General features: G+C 39.3%; 1 protein-coding gene across 5 annotated transcripts; it reads right to left on the bottom strand.

The window, feature by feature from the left end:
* Positions 1-1,303: 1,303 nt before the first annotated feature.
* Positions 1,304-21,243, bottom strand: LOC118409798 (sodium/potassium/calcium exchanger 2-like). Of its 5 annotated transcripts, none has more exons than XM_035811115.1 (10): positions 20,747-21,039; positions 19,071-20,121; positions 9,746-9,851; positions 8,307-8,374; positions 7,304-7,450; positions 7,014-7,166; positions 6,455-6,619; positions 5,782-5,901; positions 5,448-5,584; positions 1,304-5,184 (listed from the first exon to the last, which is right to left on the bottom strand). In XM_035811115.1, the coding sequence occupies exons 2-10, from the start codon at positions 19,875-19,877 to the stop codon at positions 4,941-4,943; spliced, it is 1,947 nt and encodes a 648-aa protein (XP_035667008.1). In that variant the 5' UTR covers positions 19,878-20,121; positions 20,747-21,039; the 3' UTR covers positions 1,304-4,940. The 5 variants fall into 5 exon arrangements, with proteins under 5 accessions (XP_035667008.1, XP_035667009.1, XP_035667005.1 ...); XM_035811116.1 differs by having other exon boundaries at positions 20,851-21,039; XM_035811112.1 differs by having other exon boundaries at positions 20,860-21,039.
* Positions 21,244-21,257: the final 14 nt, after the last annotated feature.

Here is a 21,257-nt window from a genome sequence, read left to right as displayed (position 1 = left end):
GTGATTCCAATATGTTCCTTGTGTATATTGTAAGGCCTTATATGTAGTCAATAGTAGCCACATCACTGCCACAGTGTTGTGCATTCATAGTACATTTATGTAGATACATGACTTCAGCCTTGCCATGTCCCTTCATTGCCTTTATGGAAACAGTCATGGTAAGAGTGGTGTCACTTTTTGTCAGTCACTGGTACAGATGTTAAAAAGGGACCATGGAGGTTATATGCTCATACAACCTCCTTGCTCTATCTTGATGTATGGACATGCAATTTTGTACTTGTTGATACCAGAAGTGTCTTCTTTCTAATGTTGTATTGTGTGTTGTTTAAATCATGGAAGCATTGTGGTAATGGAATTATTAAAAAAAATCAAAGGTCTGTATCATGGAATTCTCAACCTTCTCGAAGCACAGCTGAAAAGTTCTAAAAAGAAATTTTACACATATTTGGAATCAATGAAATGCTAGTATGCGGAGAGGCAATGTTTATTGGCCAATCCAGTAAGACTAGTGTCACTGATACCTTTGTATTCTGGGAAAGATGTCAATTTCTCACAATTCTAGTGAGAAATTTGTTCACAGTTTGATACTCTACCTATCAATACAATGTGTTTGCCATGATGCCATGTTGTAAGGAGTTGCAGAAAAACATGATATTGAGAAAGGTGACAATTTAATTATTTTAATATTGCCACATCTATGAAGATATGGCCCTGCCAGATGTGCAAGTCTTTACAAGAATCCTGCCATACGCAGTGTCAACTGATATACCCTATCACAACAGAGCATTGAATTAACTTAAATTGCCACATTCCAATAGCTATTTTTGCAATGAATTCAGATGTTTTTTTCACTGTTCTTACTCCAGCTTTGTTCAAACATGTCTTTATCACTGAACAGGTACAAGTACTATGCTTAGTTGTACTAGTTGTGGTATAATACAATTTATCAATCAATGCTGTTTTCACTGTTTGATGGATGGATGGATGGATGGATGCATATGGACAATACTGTCTGACCAGGGAGTGAATGGAAAATATATATTGTATGCCAGCTTGCACATCATACTGTTTTTGAGTGCTCTCCTTTCATGATCATGGTGTTAATTTCAGGGAAGATACATTACATGAGGTTGGCATATGTAACTTTTGGAGAAATCATCAATTGATTATTGACGACTGTCGCATTACTCGTATTTGGGTTATTAAAGAGAAATGTCTATTATATTTGTGATGTACTGTGTGAAAGGCACAAAGGCTACAGTGACATGCATCAGAACACAACAATTATACACCAGACACACCTTTTTACCACAACCTTTACTTGCAAGTTTCCTTGACTTGACACCAGTAATAATCATTTCCCTTTTTTTTTCAAAAATAGTTAACGACCATCTCTAATCCTTCATTTGATATCGCAGCACACTGGGCCCCAAACCTACACCTTGGTACACAATCCATTTATTACTACACTGTGGGGTCACATATTTTGTGAGGAGACTTATCATTTCTTGTTCTACTTTGGTAAGGACATTCCAACAACAGCTAAGATATCAACTCTTGTAGCTTAGGTCTGTGGTTTTGTTTCTGACAGTCAGACATTTAGGTTTGAACTACTCCCAGCTGACAGGAGAACTATTCCGTAACATACTTTCCATTTGACACATTGCTGATCTTCACACCAGACAAGATTCTGTTCATTCCCTCAGGGAACGGGCGATCTCTAAATGCATGTTCCAGTCCTGATTTTCAAGATGGGGACAAATATTTTCACCAGTGCTTCGTTTGAGGTATATTCACATAAATACAGCACACATTTGGACTACTCTTAAAATCTTTTTCCTTCCATAACATATAAATGCATGTGCCTTTGAACATTTGGAGTGGTACAGCATTCACTATCACATGATTGTACAATGTTTGCTTAACATCCTTCAGTGTCTACATTTACCATTGGTTCACAAAAAGAGACTGCAGTCTTAAAGGGTTCCATTGTGTTATGCAGTACATTACAGAGATATTGAACACTCAAGTTATTATGAGTAATGCAGCAAGTTAACTTTGATACCAGAATAATTAATGTGTTACTTCAATATATATTTCGCAACGTAATCTGATTATATGTACATGTAAAATTGAGGAAATTCAGTTCCCAGAACAGCATCAAATGGGTTCTCCTCAACAGATTTTCAAGAACTAAAAATTCATGATATGACATTGAAATACAATGTACATCCAGTCCAGAATCGAGATGGAGTGATTGACATCTTTCTTGCACAAATGTTACAATGAAACCCCTCAACTACCTTCCCTTTTCTGACAAAGGTGATATGTCTTTGATTTATTTTTTCTCATAACTGTTATCTACTCACATAGCATATCGGGATTCTATGTCATAACAGATAGCAACATTGACACTTTCCTGTATATTCTACATGACAATGACCAAGTTTGGAAATCCAAATTCCAGAGGTTCCATCATCATTCCTTAAGTAACAGCAACGTGTGCTTCAGAGCAGCATGTCAAAAGGTTTCTTTCAGCATTACACATACAGGAGTATTGCAAATAGTTCTATACACTTGTCTACTCATCTCTACTCGCAGGGACATTTCAACTCCAGGGTAAGTTGTTGGTTCTTAACTAAAGAACAGACCAAGTTTTGCTACATGTACTTGCATCAATTTTTTACAGTCTGTCAATGAATGTGGGGTTAGACAGGGTAAAACAAACTAAATTGCTTTACATTTTCACCTTCCATTCCTTATCAGAAGCTGTCATGACAACATATTATTTTAAATACATGGAATATAGTTTTAGTACATGGAATATACTTTAAGTAGTAAGTGTATATGAATGCCACAATTTAATTAACATACAGTGCCCTTAACCCATAGAAAAAAAGTTTTATGTACAACAGTTATAATACACAGCTATACAGTTCAGCTACATTTGAGAGTGAGGCCTTGCTTGAGAAGAACATGCAATCCCAGGGCACAGAAGTGGCTTATACCACCTATCAAGTGATTTTGCATTGACTAGTTCATTAATAACATGAGAAAAGCCATTCTGCAACATTGCACAACAGGTTGACAATGGACACAAAAGCAGAACCTCCGTGTACAGGCATGCACTTTTATAATACCTACTGTACATCTCATTGCATGTCCAGGAATTAGAAGAGTGACACTTGTCCTTGTTTACACTACCTGAGAATTGTACGTAATTGCACTCCAGAGTAGCAACTCCCTAAAATATATTACAATAAATATACAACAGTGGTTCAAAAATATACATTCTAGGACGGATGTTGGTGGTTAGCTGAGATAATTTACACTCTTCTTGTCTAATGTATGATTGTAACTATTTTTACACATGTTTTAGGACTATACAAGTTATGATTGTCCCTTCGTCATGCTGGAATGTTCTATGATGAAAAATGTCTGGAACGTGATGCCCGGAAAGTCTTTTTGCACACAAGTCCCTATATATACAGCACAACGTCCCTATATATACAGCACAATGTCCCTATATATACAGCACAAAGTCCCTCTATATACACAACAAGCTTTGTTATTAGAACAATCCACTGTAGCAGCACTTAATGAGGAACTGAGTACACAAACACTACAGCAGCATATAGCAAAAACTAGCAAACTCTGCAAAGAAGAGGAAGATCACAACATACATTATGCTGGTAAAGTATGCTGGTTAATCTAAAAATTACTGACCTGTCTTGTGCAGTTTGAATCAAAATTAACTCCATAACCCCACAGTTCCTGTTGTCATGTGCGTGTTTCTCAGCCACAGTATTGCCTGTCTTATCTAATTGTAGAGTCAAAATCTTTTCCACTGACCACAATGTTTCCTCTAAACTCTCTCTCAATCTTTACCTGTCCTCAATACATTAAAGGACAAGACAAGGTAGTGCAAAATATAATGATTGACATGTTATGGTTAAAACTCAACAGTGTGACTGTAGAGACCACAAAACATTGCCTCTTACTAAGTTGAGGCAACAGTACATATACCATGGACACTCAGCAGAGCCACATATCTGCCACCATTAGTACTGCAGGATGAGGCTGGCTCAGTGATGACTGCCTACCAAAATATCTTTCATTGTTTCTATGTAAAAGAAAAACAACCTGTAAAAGATATCACTATTCATACTGATATGACACAACCCAGTAAGAAAAGGTTTGTCAAGTTCCACTTTCTTACCACAGTAATTATTATTGAATTTAGTTCTGGCTGATACATGAACATCATCCTTCATCATGACAAAGGTTCAAATTGTCATTGGATCTTATCCATTCCAGCAGCTGTTTCCTGTCCAGTGAGATTTGGAGACCATGATCAACAGAAAAGATACTGGTGCAATGTCAACATGATAAAGACATGACCCATCATTAGCATGATAACCATCTCCACGGACCAGCATAAGGGTGTTTATTGGCCAAGTCCTATTAAGCATAGGCCTTTTCCAACCCAGCCTATCCTTCCAGTCAGCCTTTCTGATTACTGATGTCCCAGGAGTGAAGTAATTGATTTTGATAATTCCTTGATGTACACTAATAGACCTGGGTTGGGTCATCAACACTCCAGGAGCCATATAGAACACCTGGGAGCTCCCAACGGGATGGTTACCACGCTACACATCATGAGCACTGCTGTGTGACTGTGCTAGCATCACATGGCTATGTAATATACCATCCTAGTTTATATGTTCCATGATTATTCTCTTCTATCGTAATGCATCTTGTGTGTAATTCGCCCTACTTGAATAAAGTCTGTAGAGATAAATTATTTTTTTCCAAAAGAGAAGTATTGCAGTGGTTGAAGATTGCACATCAAATCCTACTGTAGTCATGGCAAAATTACACACAAGCATTTGTAAAACCTCAATATTACTGGTAGTGTGACTACCATCAACAAAATAACCTTACACAAAACATTGTATAATGTCTAATTCCAGAAGAACACTGAGGACCATGAAGACAAGATAGAGAGTGAAGAAGATGATGCCCATTGAACGGTTCATGCGCCAGCGACAGGCTGCAATGGTGACGATGACACAAACTAACATGGCCAGCAGCATGAGGATGGAGCAGAACAGGCCCTGGCTGTTCACGTCCACAGCACGGCCATTATACACACAGGAGTACAGCAGCCAGGGCACAGGCAGCCTGGAACAACAATACACAGTCAGGTTTCTATGTCTGAGTGAAGCCATGTCTCATGTATGAGCTACAACCTTGGAGACTTTCTAAAAGCAAAACATGGGAGACAACGTGACCTACAAAAAAGCACACTTTACTCAATTGTTTGGAAAATATTTGCTTGTTGCAATTATAGTCTTTTGCTAAAAGTATGGAGAATCACTCAGCATCAACTTTGCTGTCTAAACTGTCTAAACAAAGCAGAGGGAAAGCAAACTATAGGTTCTCACCCAATTGTGATGTCAAAAATATTGCTCCCAATGGAACTAGAGACAGCCATATCACCAAAGCCCCGCCTAGCAACCAGGACGCTGGTTATGAGATCAGGAACACTTGTTCCTGCCGCCAGCACTGTCAGCCCCATCACCTAAGGGCACATAGAAACACAGTTGAACAAAGTCTTGCATCCATTCCTGCTATCAAATTTCCATCATTTATCATGTTGTAGAATTTTGTCTTTAATTGTGCATTAACAAAAGACTATGTTGCATAATTTATATCAGATTCTAAGTTACAGTTGCAATAGTAGTAGTGCAGTAGTGTAGTATCAAATGAAAAACTGACCTCTATATTAAGGCCCATGGTGTCACCTGTCTGGTTAGCCCACCATAACATTAAGTAGGAGAAGATGGAGATCCAAAGAATGCTGCCCAAGAAGCCCCAGGGATAGAAACGGCGAGCAGACTGGAACAAATAAAAACACAAATATCAACACCACTGTGAAATAAGTCAACAAGAGATCTTATCAGACCATGGCAGCTTCAACACTTAACTGAAGATGGGATCAATTATTGCAAAACAAAATCCTCCAGACCTAGTTTTACTCTCCAAAGAGTGAGGAATAAATTCAAGGCGCATATCATACCACGAGTGAGACAGAAAGATAAAAACCATCGACATGAAGCCAGAAGTGGACCCAGTATGAACAGTACTTTACTATTAGTATACTTAATGTCATGTGGGTCATGATAACGTTCAATACGGGCATTACTGTGATATTTTGGGTTATCACATGGATTTTTACTTGTATCACACTGGCTTTGAATGCACTTTGCGTGTTTCAGGTGCACTGCTGTCAAAAATTTGAATACCAGATTCAGACGTTAGAATTGCAATTTTTGTAAATTTTTGTCTGAAGACATAAAATTCTATACTATACCTATTATACGATGCATATAACACTAAGTATACTACTAGTATAGATACTGAACTAAGTATAGTGCTGTACAATACATACAGGTTTTCTGACATCAGGTAGGGTGATCCACATCAGAAACACCAGGGGGAACAGGATGATGTAAGACACCCTCTTCTTGCAGGTGTCAGGCCAGCTCAGGTCTAATGGTTCCTCCTTCTCCTCATCCTCCTCATCTTCATCATCTTTCTCTGCTGCTTCTAGGTCCTGACAGACAAGATCACTGTCATCAGTACCGGCTTCTAAAGTACCTATTCATACTGCCCTTAGTACTACACAAGAACACATAGTAGGTAGATATACCAAGCAGCTATATAGACACATCCTGTGGCAACACCCATCTCTGTTGAAGTGTAGAAATGCAAACCGAAAATGTACTTATTGAACCACTTATCATACACAGTTATTTAGGTTTACATAGGAATATTTACATATCTTATAAAGTAATAACATATTTTGCAGTTATCTTAGTTTACATTGCTTCTCTTCCGGCAAAACCTTTTTATATGGTCCTCTCTCCCCTGCCCACCAACCATCCCCCCCCCTGTCGACCAACTCTCCCAAAACCCTACATACAGTACATCCCAAACACAGTCATTACCTGTGTCAGCCCATTCCTAACTGTGCCATTCTTCTGGCCTGTACCATCCTGAGATGACAGTGAGGAGGAGGACTGCCTGCGCTTCTCCCTAGTGTGTTGCACCACTTCCCCAAGTGGAACAGACCGGCTGTCCTCTAACATGTCCAGATTCTCCTAAAGGATGATGTCAACATGATCCAACTTAGAAAAGTGCTTGGAAGTTGGAAGTTGGCAAAGTGTGTTACACGTTGAGGTATTTTGATATTTTTACTGACATCTCAGAATACAATCAAACAAGATACCAGGCGTACCTGAGATGTGCTGGGTCTTTCTGAGTCGCCCAACGAATCACAGCCAGGGTTGGTCACCCCCAGGGTCCTCACTGTCAGGGTGGCCATGTTGGTGGTCTTGTTGATGGGCGTGACTTCTGGGTCACCAGTCAACTTCACATGCCCAACCTGCAACAGCGGACAGATAACATCATCCCATCGTCAACAATCAATGATATTAGAAACAGGTCAAAGTGAGCAGTCCAAATGGTTTTTAACAAGTCAATGTTTCAAGAGTGTTTCAAGATGCCATATCATCAGAGTGCACTAGCAATACCAAGGACAGTAAGGGTGGCATAGCTATCATTCAGCACCAAGGACAGCAAGGGTGGCATAGCTGTCATTCAGGACCAAGGACAGCAAGGGTGGCATAGCTGACATTCAACACTAAGGACAGTAAGGGTGGCATAGCTATCATTCAGCACCAAAGACAGTAGGGGTGGCATAGCTGTCATTCAGCACCAAGGACAGCAAGGGTGGCATAGCTATCATTCAGCACCAAGGACAGTAGGGGTGGCATAGCTGTCATTTAGCACCAAGGACAGTAAGGGTGGCATAGCTGTCATTCAGCACCAAGGACTGTAAGGGTGGCATAGCTATCATTCAGCACCAAAGACAGTAGGGGTGGCATAGCTGTCATTCAGCACCAAGGACAGTAAGGGTGGCATAGCTGTCATTCAGAACCAAGGACAGTAAGGGTGGCATAGCTGTCATTCAACACTAAGGACAGTAAGGGTGGCATAGCTGTCATTCAGAACCAAGGACAGTAAGGGTGGCATAGCTGTCATTCAGCACCAAGGACAGTAAGGGTGGCATAGCTGTCATTCAGCACCAAGGACAGTAATGGTGGCATAGCTGTCATTCAGAACCAAGGACAGTAAGGGTGGCATAGCTGTCATTCAACACTAAGGATAGTAAGGGTGTTGCTGTTAATGTGAACTAGATAATAATGTGAACACTAATACACATGTCCAGAGGGACCTACCTCATTCTCCATCATCACCTGCACCTTGGTGATTGTGTATAAAGCCTTGGCCTTGTCTGAGATTTTAGCTGCAGGAAGGAACAGAAGGCAGTTAACACACACACTCATGGATCTATTGTTAACTGTAAACCACAGAATCTTCTACATTAACTAAACAGGCACTTACAGAGAGTACTGAATGTGGCAATCCTGATAACCTATGCACCTTCTAAGGTACTATTTCAAAAAGAAAGAGGTACCATTTCAAAAAGGTCAAGTAATTCTATGGAGACTGCATGAAAGACAGACTATATAGATTCATACATAGCTGATATATATCTTCAAAGGGTTTATTTCATTGTTTGATGTAATAATGATAACAGGCTTGGGAAAAATCCTAAAAACGTCCCATCATCAGTATCTTACAGAAATATTCAGAGCACACTTTATATCCCAAATGTTGGTTCCAATGAGTAGGAAATCAAAGAAATGTTATAACCAAAGAACCAGGTAACCAACTTTGTTTAACCCTACTTCAAGATAAAATGCTATCATGGTGTAGATACTGTTAGGACTCTAGGAGGTCAAGATATAAAATATCATGGTCACATCCACTGAGTATTTTTCTTCACCCAAGCACCCACGGTGATCTACAGTGCAGTTCACCACAGAATTAGCAAGTCAGTACCTCTTGAACAGCCTTTATAGTTTCCATAGTATAAACATTAGACAGAAACAGGAAAAGACATCAATAACTTGAACCATCTCATTGTAATTAAGACACAAAAATAAAATTTTGTAACTCCTTTTACCTTATCTTATTTGATAAATGACAGATTGGTATGTGGCATTCTGAGTGAAATGTATAGTCATGGTGATATGAAAATTCATTTGGCAGGGTGAAATGGCAACTATTATCATCTTCATAAAGCCATTATTACTTCTTCTCAATAGTGCCAATAAGGTGCATGGGAATGTAACATTGATGACCATTCATGAATATTATATGAGTAAATGATGTAAAACTGTTGTGACAACGTGGAAGATAAAGGAGATGTATCACGCAATGCCTTTGGCACACTTTGGGCATTTCTATCCCGTTTTTAGATCAATGAGAGTACATGTATGCATCTATCTTCTAAAGTTTCATAGTGATTATCATAGAACAGGGATGATTATGGTGTTTCATGTGTTATTCCATTCCCAGAAATGACAGCAGTCTGTGTATTTACATTTACATGTACATGTACTTTTACTGCTACAATTTTCATCATCATTGTCACCATGATTTCATTCCACATGAGAGAGAAAGAGATAAGGAGGGAGAGAGAGGAAGAAGAAGCTTAAGTCATAACAAACAAATGTTCAAAATGTACCACATCCATCCAGATACTAAATATATTACTACAACAGTTAGAATATACCTTAACAGATACACCTGCACTACTTGTATAGCTTACCTTCACCAATGGGATCAATGGTATGGATGAGCAGCTGTAAAGCCCCATGGCGGAACAACCCCGAGTTGCTGCGGAACACCGGAAAATTGAAATGCTGGCTTTCCCCCTGAAAGGAGACAGAGAATCGAAATGTCAACATTTGAGTTTAATTTTGCAGCAACCTTTGCATTCTTACATTCTTACATCTGTTAAGTGTATTTATACGATGAATGAATGACAGGTAAAATGTTTTGATACACTGATAATTGCTGCTTCCAACTCTAGATCCAAACACCTTCATTAATCAAGTATAGCCACACCTGCATACAAAATGTATTTCCTCCTATATAACCTTCACCAGCTGTCACCTACAATGCTTTTAACATTAGCAGTTCTTAATGCCTCAATACACTGAAATGCCATAATTGATTAAGAATGGCAAATGCATTTGGGGCATATATGCCTGGCAACGCAGCTCAACCATTATGTGCTTCGACTTCTTTCAAGATCAGTGCTACTAAGCTGTTTCAAATTTCATCCTTGAAATACATTTGGCACTTCAACATCACACTTAAGTATTAACTGAAGTACATTTCCCTAGTAACAAAAATAGATGATTGCTTTTTGAAAACATAAGACAACAACACACTTAACTGACATTTAATTGCTATTAATTCCTGGTGGTTACTGTAGTAAATATTTTGTGCTGGTTAAATTTATTGAGTTTTGCAATATTCAGTTCCTTGTTTATGCATCATGGTGTCCATAAAATATCACTACACGTGATATGCTTACCCATACCAAACTTCCCTTCCACACACTCTGATTGAAATGGCTCTTATGCAATAATCCAATTCAAAGCCAACTTAGAAGGTGATAAATAAGGGCAATGTTAGAAAGTGTTTAAAGTACTTTATACAATACATAATTTATCTATCATCTCATGAAGGTAGCAATAGATCCACATATGACGTCAGCAGTTGAAGCTAATGGACTCTAAGTAATACCAGGGCCTGACATGTCTTAATATGACCGAGTGTAGACTAAGTAAGAGAACCTTGGCCTCATCAGCCAGATCTTCTCTATTATAAAGGTCATATCCAGTAGACATTATCCAAAGTCACCTTAGCAGAGAACTGAAGGTGACATCTCCATTGAGATCACATGGTTGTTCTGACAAGCAAGCTGTCTAATCATATAGCTGCAGGTTTAACCTTGTCATAATTAATACACACCCTCTGTATTCTTCAGCTTTTATAACAAGAGCAGGCTTCAGTGCACAACACATTGTACTGGAGATCTAATCTAATTTACAGCCAGTCAATCAACCTGGTGAATAAACTAGCACTACACTAGAAAGTAGAAACATTGAATGATGTGGAGTAGCCTGGTATCTGGACATATCATAGCTCAGTCAGAGTCTCTTGTGTCTTCCCCGAAAAGAGGACAGAAGAGAATACGTCTGGATACAAGGTTAAATATGAAGTCCAGCATCCCTTCAGATGGTAGATCTAAAGAAATCATGTCTGACCAACAAATTTCATACAAACATAGAAAGAGAAGCAAAATGCATCACTGGATAAATTCTAAACCTGTTTCTTCTTTTAACTTGCTGTGACACATTTCATCTGTCACATTGCCTTCAACTGAAAATTTCTACTTCAATAGAACACTACTTTATTTCAAAATCAGCCATGCCTGAATTGGCACACTCTAAGCATTTTCAGCCAAACAAGTAAAAATACAGAAAAACCTGACAGGTATAGTCAAGGTATTACCTGTAAATGTATATAATAGAGACATTTGGTGGTCACCAAGATTTAGTGTGATATGATCAGCTTCTATAACAGCCAAATTTCTATTGTGATCATTTTTGCTACTCCCATTGAGTAGTTGCTTTTGCACATTTCAGACAATTTCCATTAACAATCAATTGACAGACACAATCCTTGAATACAAATCAATTGGGATATGCACCTGTTTGTCAATGTGCTCACCAGAACTAATAAGAACACAGCAGTCATTAAGCTGATACCGTCCCCACCTAGAGTAGACAGACAGGTCCCACCACCTGACAAAGTCTGATGATAATTGGCCTTTAGCATTATTGCCCTAGGGGCTTGCTAAAGGAGTAGGCTGCTGCTTATTCAACACACTGCCAGATGCAGCTGTTGGGGGCCCCAGGACCTTATCAGAAAAAGGAATTTCAAAAAGGCCACTAAAAGACCTGATGATGTACAAGCATTTGATGTTTTCTCTTACTTGATTGGTACAGCGATTGGCACATAGATGTGAGGACTCAATACCATACATCTAAAAATTAGTCATTAGAGATAGATCGTTTCTAAGTTGACAGACCTTTTCTAAGTTGACAGTGACAAAACAAAACAAGTGACCGTAGGTAACATAGTCTGTGACGTCGGTTTGGTATTTTGTTGGTTGTTATGTTGTTTTTGCTTGTTGTTTGCTTATATTCTTTATGTGCCGAAAAGTCAACTCACAGCCACACTGTAAAGGAGATCGGACAAGAAACTGATGTACAAGTATATATGAAGACAGCATTATCATAATAAAGGTACCAACCATGTTAATTTAAAACGTAAATGGCGATTGGCCCGCAGCTACTTAGAATTACCGTAAATAGGTGATACTGTCATATTCAAAGTAGATGTTATAAAAAATATCATGACCAGCTGGTCGCAGCTGTTGACAACATGTACAGCTCGTCACAGCTGGCCACAGCTGGTCACAGCTGTCACAGATTTTGACGAATTTTGAGCAACTTGTTTGAATGGTGAAATAAATATCCAACATATTTCGAGAAAGGTGAACAACTGTCAAAGCGGCCAAGAACCGAAATACACCGCCAAAACAAACCTACGTGCATCATCGACAACCTCAGTGTACATAGCGGACCTGCAAAACCACATACGATTTAGACAGAGAACATACAGATACAAATACGACCGCGCGTAAACGTGATAAAACGACAACGGAAATATGCAAATACAGATGAAAACGCGCGTAAAATTTATGTACATATCACGCATCTGCTTGAACAAGCAGACTTGGACCAATACATCGTGAAACGTACAAATACAAGGGGTGATATCTGACATTATTACATCCATACTAAAAGCAACTAGCGCGACAAAAAAACACCGTGCGTCATCGTCTAACACTGTGCAGAGAACCTGCCAAACCACAAACGTATGCGACAACGGAAACTACAGATACGCGCGTTTGACGACAAGAAAACATTACGCATCTGCTTGCAATATTTCATTATGGCAAGACTCACACAAAGCGGCTCTGGACCAAAACACCACAAGACGAAGAAATTGTAGGGGTGATATTTACCACAAGACGAAGAAATTGTAGGGGTAATATTTTTTTATACATCCATAATAAAACGAGCTGCCGCGAAAAAAAAAAGTGCATCATCGTCAACCTCAGTGCAGAGGACTTGCAAAACAACGTACTTATGCGACAACGGGAACATGCAGTTACAGATGCGAACGCGAATAACTTTGACGATCAGATAAAACCACGCATCTGCTTACAATATTTGATTCTGGCAAGGCTCACACAAAGCGGCCTTGGACCAAAACATCGCAAGACGAACAAATTGTAGGGGTGTTATTTTTATACACCCATAATAAAACCAGCAGCCGCGAAAAAAAACAACGTGCATCATCGTCAACCTCAGTGCAGAGGACTTGCCAAACAACGTACGTATGCGACAACGGGAACATGCAGTTACAGGTGCGAACGCGAATTAACTTTGACGATCAGATAAAACCACGTATCTGCTTGACAATATCAATTACCGCATGACCCATACACAGGGGATCTGGACCAATACACCGGAAGATGAACATTTTGTAGGGGTGTTATTTTTATAACATCCGTAATAAAACCGGCAGCCGCGAAAAAAAAACAACGTGCATCATCGTCAACCTCAGTGCAGAGGACTTGCCAAACGACGTACGTATGCAACAACGGGAACATGCAGTTATAGGTGCGAACGCGACTTAACTTTGACGATCAGATAAAACCACGTATCTGCTTGACAATATCAATTACCGCATGACCCACATACACGGAATCTGGACCAATACACCGTAAGATGAACATTTTGTAGGGGTGTTATTTTTATAACATCCATAATAAAACCACCTGCCGCCAAAAAAAATCCACGTGCATCATCGTCAACTTCAGTACAGAGGACCTGCCAAACCACATAGAATTCAGACAATGGGAACATATAGATACAGCTGCGAACGCGCGAAAACCAGACAAAACTAAAAGTCTGTCGACCAGAGGTTCTGGTCACAGACTAAAAATGGACAGAAATTTATCTTCATTATAACATTACAACTACTAGATATTATTCTCCATTTTGTGTTGATGTTGCAAAATGAAATTCCTATCCAAAGCTGCCCAAAAGCTAATACATCTACAAATAACTTTTGTCTGGTTTGACAACACTGAACATATTACTTTTCGAGTGAGAATCAAAGGTTTGACTGCAGTGTATACACTGAAGAAATTAAGTTTTCAAGTGGAAAGTAAATCTAAAGATTATAATTAGAACTCGTCAATCATTGAATGTCCCTTTTGCTAGGTCCTGTCATGTGTTAAGGTAACTGTTCATGAATTAAGAAATGGCACTTAATGGCATAAGCTTCCTTCCAATCCCAGAAAGACACATTATTACACTTGTCTTAGCAGTGGGGCCTAAATTCAACAAATCACATTTCACTCCCCTATAGTACAGAAGGGAAATACAATATCTGACTTTTCTCCTGGCATTTTGATCCAACAGTCCTCCAAAAGATCTTAAGACCACATGACATGAAATTTAGTACTATTACTTACATGTGAAATATTTCATTTATACATAGTTGACATCCTACATAGTTCTAAGAACTTCTAACTGTACCCCCCAAAACAACTGACAGTAACATTTGCGTAGTATGCATATATTATGCAAGGACCAGATAATCCTACTGGGGAGAAGCCTATAGACTAATTGGCCTGCTTCAGTGGAGCTGTCTCCTGTAGGCCCTTCCATCCACAACAAGACTTTGTAACCAGGTAACACGAAGGGCATCTGAGCCTTACTCTATACAATAGGAAAATGATTGACAGCAACTGGACACTTCGCTATGTCCTCCCACATCATCTGTACAATAGGCTTCAGATCTTTTAAATTAATAGGACAGAAAGCTAAGACTACTGCTTATTACAAAACCAGCTTTACTTTCCCAGGGGTACTTTCTCACGAGAAAATTTCTGACTTGTTTTTCTAATGCCTAAGCGTAAGGCTGCAGAACAATAGAAGACTTTCCTAAGATAAGACTTGATCACACTCAGATTTTGTAGAAACTCATTACAAAATGAGAAGATATTACATAAAAGAACACACAAGAATGTTACAAATGTGCTGGAACAATCATGTACCTCTGTTTTCATGCATCCACCCTTAGCTGCGAAACATAGGAAGCAGCATATCTCTTCTAATAGATATAATTGAAATATTCAATTTCACCAAAAATCTGTACTGTGGTGTTTAACTTATCCCTACTTGCCATAGATTTTGCAGAACTAGCAAAGACTGGTGGCACTTTTCCAAACATTTTGCAGACAGATCTGAATCTACAGGCCTGACTACGTATGGAGCTCTTTTCGTGTCATCTCTTCATGGCTGAGATTCTGCACCTCAATCGGAACACCATTGTTCTGTTGCATGAGCAGGATAGTCACTTTCATGCACCAATGGGATAGGCAGGCTTTCACAGATCAATGCTTCTATTTCAGTCCTGTCAGAAAAGGTGTGCTAACTTAGTGCTTTTCGTAACACTAAAAGCAGCCAGCTTGAGTCAAGGGTGATCATTGAACATTTAGAAAGTTTTGTGCAATGAAAGTCACTGAGATTTTGCCACAAGCTATGGATTGCAAGAAGTGCTTGTAGTATACAGTCAAACCTGCAGAAGTGACCACCCTTACAGAAGGACCACCTGGCCACTGTGACCACTTTTTGGGGGGCCTCTTTTAGTTAGATGCCTTTACCACACACGCATTAAGAATTCTGTTGATAGTGACTACCTGTCCACATAGACCAGATTTTATTGGGACCCCTGAGAGGTCTTGTTGTGCAGTTTTGACTGTTCATGCCATTTTTGTGCTCATCTATCATCTTAAAGGGCTTTAGGATAATCAAAATGGACTCAACACTGACATTTCTTTTTGTTACAAAATGAGCTCTATATCAAAGGAATGTGGACTAAACCTCTGTATTGAGGGGAACAATGGCTGCCATTGGCTTTGAGCTAGGGTGAAATCTATGCTTCATTTCCCACCTCACAAAAGTGCCTAACTACCCAACATACCTTGCATCATCAAAATTACACAAGTAGTGGCAGGTAAAACATGTTGGGAGTAACTTTGGATGTACCAAATCATTTTGTCCTAGAAATATACAAGTCAGAAAGTCACTTTAATAGGAAGATACTGACAGTCAATAAAAGCCCTAGTAACCTTACAAGTACATTGAATCAGGATGTCTACGTATATGGTCCTGTCACAAATTACACAAAATTGTATAAGAGCTTATCACATCTAACAGGGATCATGTACCTAATAGCAATGGTGTGCAGACCCCCCATATTTCATTTCTGCAAAAGTATGACAAGATGAATGCAAGCCACCTGCTTAAAATTTTCATATTACAACTGTCATATGAAGTGAAAAGTCCCAAGTTTGTGTTTTCTATCTGAAAACTTTTCTTATTTAGTACAAATTAACACTGCAAAAAGAATAAGAAATTCAATGTAAAATATGACCGTGACTGTACTAATGTTATTTGCATAATTATCATGAGATTTAAAGACTTTTGTAACAATCTTATCAGCGGTGAGGCGGGCAACTGTACAATTGATAAACAGAACATCAGTCTGGCCGATTCTGCCTTCCTTTTCATCTTGTCTTTATAAATACTCTTTGCAAAATATTCTTTAGCCTGATGCTTGTATAAAAAATATCCTTACACTGTTACACATATCAAATATATGGCAGTGTGACATTAAAAGGTTACTAGTATTACCTTGTGTGAAAAGCCAAGCTGCTGTAGATGTAATAATTTTGATATGACATTTACATATTACAGTCAAGCACATTTACAAGTGCTATAGAAAAAAATCAATAATGGTGGCACTAAACCTTGCCTGAATGAAACCTAGCCTGGAAAAAAAGGAATGAAGGAAACATGTATTGGTCTAAGAATGAGAGCTTGTTTGTGCTAGTCTGATACATATTGAACCTTTAAAAACTTATATCCAACAAAATGAAGAGAATGGTGAATTACTACAACAAATTTCGACAAGCCACAATTCTCTTGTGCAGGTCTTATCAGTGATGAATATGATGGCTTATCTGAATGCTAACAAATTTTGTTGTTTCAAGCTTTGAATGACCTACACAGATAAAATAACATTAATGTTGAATAATCTATCATTTTGGAAAGGGGCAAAAATATTCAGATACATGCAACAGACGTAAGACATTGTTAACAAACTGGCATTTTGAGGGGAAAATGTAACGATACTGACTTGAGAACATACTCAAGTGTAATCATTTATCCACAAGATTTACTGAGCAAGTGACGGCAAACTAAAAGGGTTTTGTACACGATGACAGCCCTAATGTGTTGCCTTATTCAGTTTCTGTCGCACGCTATGAGTTTTCAAGGAGAATGGAAGATGCTGTGTGCTTCAGGAGAAGAAAAGAAATGTGTAAATGATTAACCGTAATCGCCTACATAGCACCCTGTAATTTTGTGGGGCAGAGCTGTGTTACCTGGATTATGCTGGTTGCCAGGGAGTAAAGTGAAGCAAATGTAAACAGTGCAAACAGGACCATCTACCATCCCTAACATGGTCATACATCTTGCTTCAGCACACTGGAACAGTTGTTCCACTATGTCTACATACAGGAGAATGTTTCTCAAAGCTAACACTCCATGACGTCTTTGTAGGCCAACTTGCCGGACTAAGAAAAAAACAAAACCAGCTTATCAACATCATCTTTCGCCGTAGACAAACAAAAGGACTTATTTTCAAGAGGTTGATGTGTGATAAAGACCAAAAACTGTTTAATATAGTTAAAAGCTGTAATGAACCCTGATCTTTAGTATCCAATGACTTTGGCCATTTAGTGAATGCGGAAGATAAAGTTTGGTGTTTTTGTTGACTGAGACTTAGGTTTTATGCTATTCTGCATAAATGGTGCAGAACAAGAATGCCTCCGGCTAAAGTAAAGGGTTTGGTGAGTGATGTTTGAAAACTTAGGAATGCCAGAGTTGACAGAGTGATTGTGTAACTAAGATGCAGGCATACTCCAGCCATTTGAAAAGTCTCAATGACCCTTCAATGGACAGGGAGACCCGAGACTTCATACAACCATAAACTTCTGTTCAGTCACCAACAAAGACTATATAATATATTATAATATATCGATATATATGCAACATTTGAAGTAAAATTTGCACATGCTCGCTATGAAAAAGTAATATGTAATCTTAGCTTGGATGATAAGATACTGTTGGAACATGACTAAGTTACATGACATGATTAAGTTAAGCTACATCATGTATATAATTGGTTGTCAGCATCTTTGAATGGACTATATTTGGTTTACAATAGGATACATTTGTACCTCGTAGATTAACTAGCATTCACAGCATGTCTATGAAGCTGGTAGGTAACCATGGAGGCATCTTAGACTTACAAAATATACAATCTCATATAAACAGACTGCTATTACTACTTAATTTGTAAATCTTTGTACGGCATCACGTAATAATTAGAAGCTCACCAACTCTTCAAATCAAATCCAGTAATGTTGAATTAAACTATTTCTAATATACCAGGGATAAGGAATGCATGACATAAATGCTTCACGATCTGAAGTGGCCCCTTCCCTCTGAAAATAGGAGTAATGTCTTACTACATTCTACAAACTTATCAACAACCATATTAATATTGACACCACTATTTTTCTCAAACTAGCCCAGGAGCACCCAAGGAAGCCACCAACTCAAAGAACTACAGCCCATACTAGCCCGAATGGACACTTATTCTTTTTTCCCCAAAACTATACCGGAGTGGAACTCCCTGCCTGGCACGGTCATGACAGCCCCCACAGTTGGGTCCTTATGTGCCAGGCTGGAGACTTGCCCGCCTAAGCCTGGGACCTCAACTCCCCTTGCCCATACATAGTGGCAATGTAGTCTAGATATAGATGAAATTATGATATAGCTGTAAGCATTTCAAAAGTGCCTCACCTGTCCTTCCTTGACAACCACATGGACCCTGTTTGGATTAAGCAAGTTCTTCACAGTTCTCTCCAGGATATTGCTATACTTCATGAAGAGTACATAGAGCACATAAATCGTCAGCAGACATATGCTTTGCCACCACAGGATCTCCCCGTTGTGAAAAAAGATGATCAGGACGCCAAGGCTCAAAATGTAGAAGCAGGTGTCTCGTAACAATGGCCACCAAGTCAATGTCAAAACCTCCTTGCTGAAAACTGCACATGCTCCGATCACAAAAAGAATGTTAAATACAGCAGATCCCACAATTGTCCCTGTGCCAACATTGCCTGTGGCAAAAAAGACGCCAAACAGGCTGAGGAAGAACTCCGGTGCACTGCCCCCCGCTGCCATGAATGTGGCACCTGCAACATCCTCGGAGATCTCCAGTTTTTCTACTATCACTGTCAGGGCAGGGACAAAAAACTCGTCACAAACCACTGCCATACCAGCAAACATGTACATCATCCCCAAAATGTGCAAGACAACAGCTCCGTTCCTCCTCGCAGCCAGGTCAAAAACGTCAGGAGGATAGAGTCCTTTCCTGATAGGATCTTCCGTGGTATTACTAATACTACTGTTGGAGGTGGAGTTAGTGGACAGAATAGTTCTGGATCTGAAGGTAACATCTTGCTGCCATTGTCTGCTTGTCTCTTTTCCATCATCTGCTGCAGTACTTATGCTGAAGAATAGACACAAGTATCCCACTGCCACTACAGCCAGCATTCCTAACATACGGTCCCATTTTGCTCTCCTAGTATATCGTACTGGTTTCATTGTATCTACTGTCCAACACTGCTTGTGAAGTCATCGCAAGAGTGAGAAGTTTGTCTTCCATCTGGAGAAGACTTTCTGTATAGGGTTCTGGATCTTGCAATCTTTGGCTTCTGGTGGATGATCATCTCTTCATTTGTGTCTTCTTGCTCAGTTTATTCTTTTGACAAACCAATTTTTAGTTGAAACTCTTTTAAGTTGGTGCTAAAATCCCTGGCATTTTGGTAGCAAATAGGTGACCCCAAACCTGGAAATACAAAAAAGGAAAAAGGATAGTCAACAACCGTTAAGAGGTTTCTGGAAAATGCACAGATTTCAACAGTCAAAAATAAACCTTATTGATGTTTTCATCCTGTTTATCTGGTAACCCCTTTCTGAACATCTCAAATTTCTTTGCTAGTAACAGAATGTAAACATGATGCCCACATGCTAAAGGAGATAAAAGAAGAACTTTGAAAGGGTAATTAAAACATGAAGAGGGGTGTTATAATCTTCACTATACAACAATAAGTATTATCATAACATAAAAATTGGTAATCGAATCCATTTTTTTATTTGTCAAGTGGTTTATCTCAAATTCTAAATAGAAAAGAACAAAAATTCCTCTGCATCGCTGCTTTTCAGCAGTCGGAGGTTGACTCTCTAGGGTACTCGTTGTAGCTTATATTCCATCCCAAGGGAACATCAATTAAAATCCCGGAGTTCGTCACTAGTGTGGAGCATGCCATGGGCGTAAGGCACTTACACCACCACGCATCAATTATCATGTATGCACTCAAAGTGTGACAAGCATTCTTAGGAAAGCAAACAAGGAAAAACAAACGACAGGTGGCCGCATTGTTCAATATAGCACACACGCACATAACGCACACCCGATCGAACTTGCTTGGCGGCGGGAGCCCCTGGCTTTGGTCTAAGTTAATACAAGAGCTTACGGCCGCAAGCAGACTGAGAACGGGAAAGAATGGTAGCCGACCAAGCTAACCTGTTAGCCCAGACTCCGGGGCTAGCACACACCCACCAGCCCGACAGCGCGTCCTGATGATGGAACTGTCACTATGGAAGTAATGTCGTGTCGGGAGTCGTCATTTTCAGTCTAACCACACAAATGACAACCGGGGGTCCAAAACACACGATCCAGACCATAAAATACTACAAATTTGCACGCATAGCTTTTATATTCCACAATAACCACTTAGATATGTATACGTTTGTTAATAACTCGCGCTACATTGTCATACGTCGTTTCTCACCTTCTTGTTTTCTCCTGTCTGTCTTTCGTCCTCCCCTCGCTTCACGTCTACCAGTCTGACCGCCTCACACCCGGTGCACCGCGGCGGACGAAACATAGTTCTACATAAATTTAAGATGATTAGACCATTC

This window comes from Branchiostoma floridae, chromosome 2 (assembly GCF_000003815.2).
Source record: "Branchiostoma floridae strain S238N-H82 chromosome 2, Bfl_VNyyK, whole genome shotgun sequence".
Taxonomy (NCBI): Eukaryota; Metazoa; Chordata; class Leptocardii; order Amphioxiformes; family Branchiostomatidae; genus Branchiostoma; species Branchiostoma floridae.
This window is presented reverse-complemented; position numbering and strand designations above follow the sequence as displayed.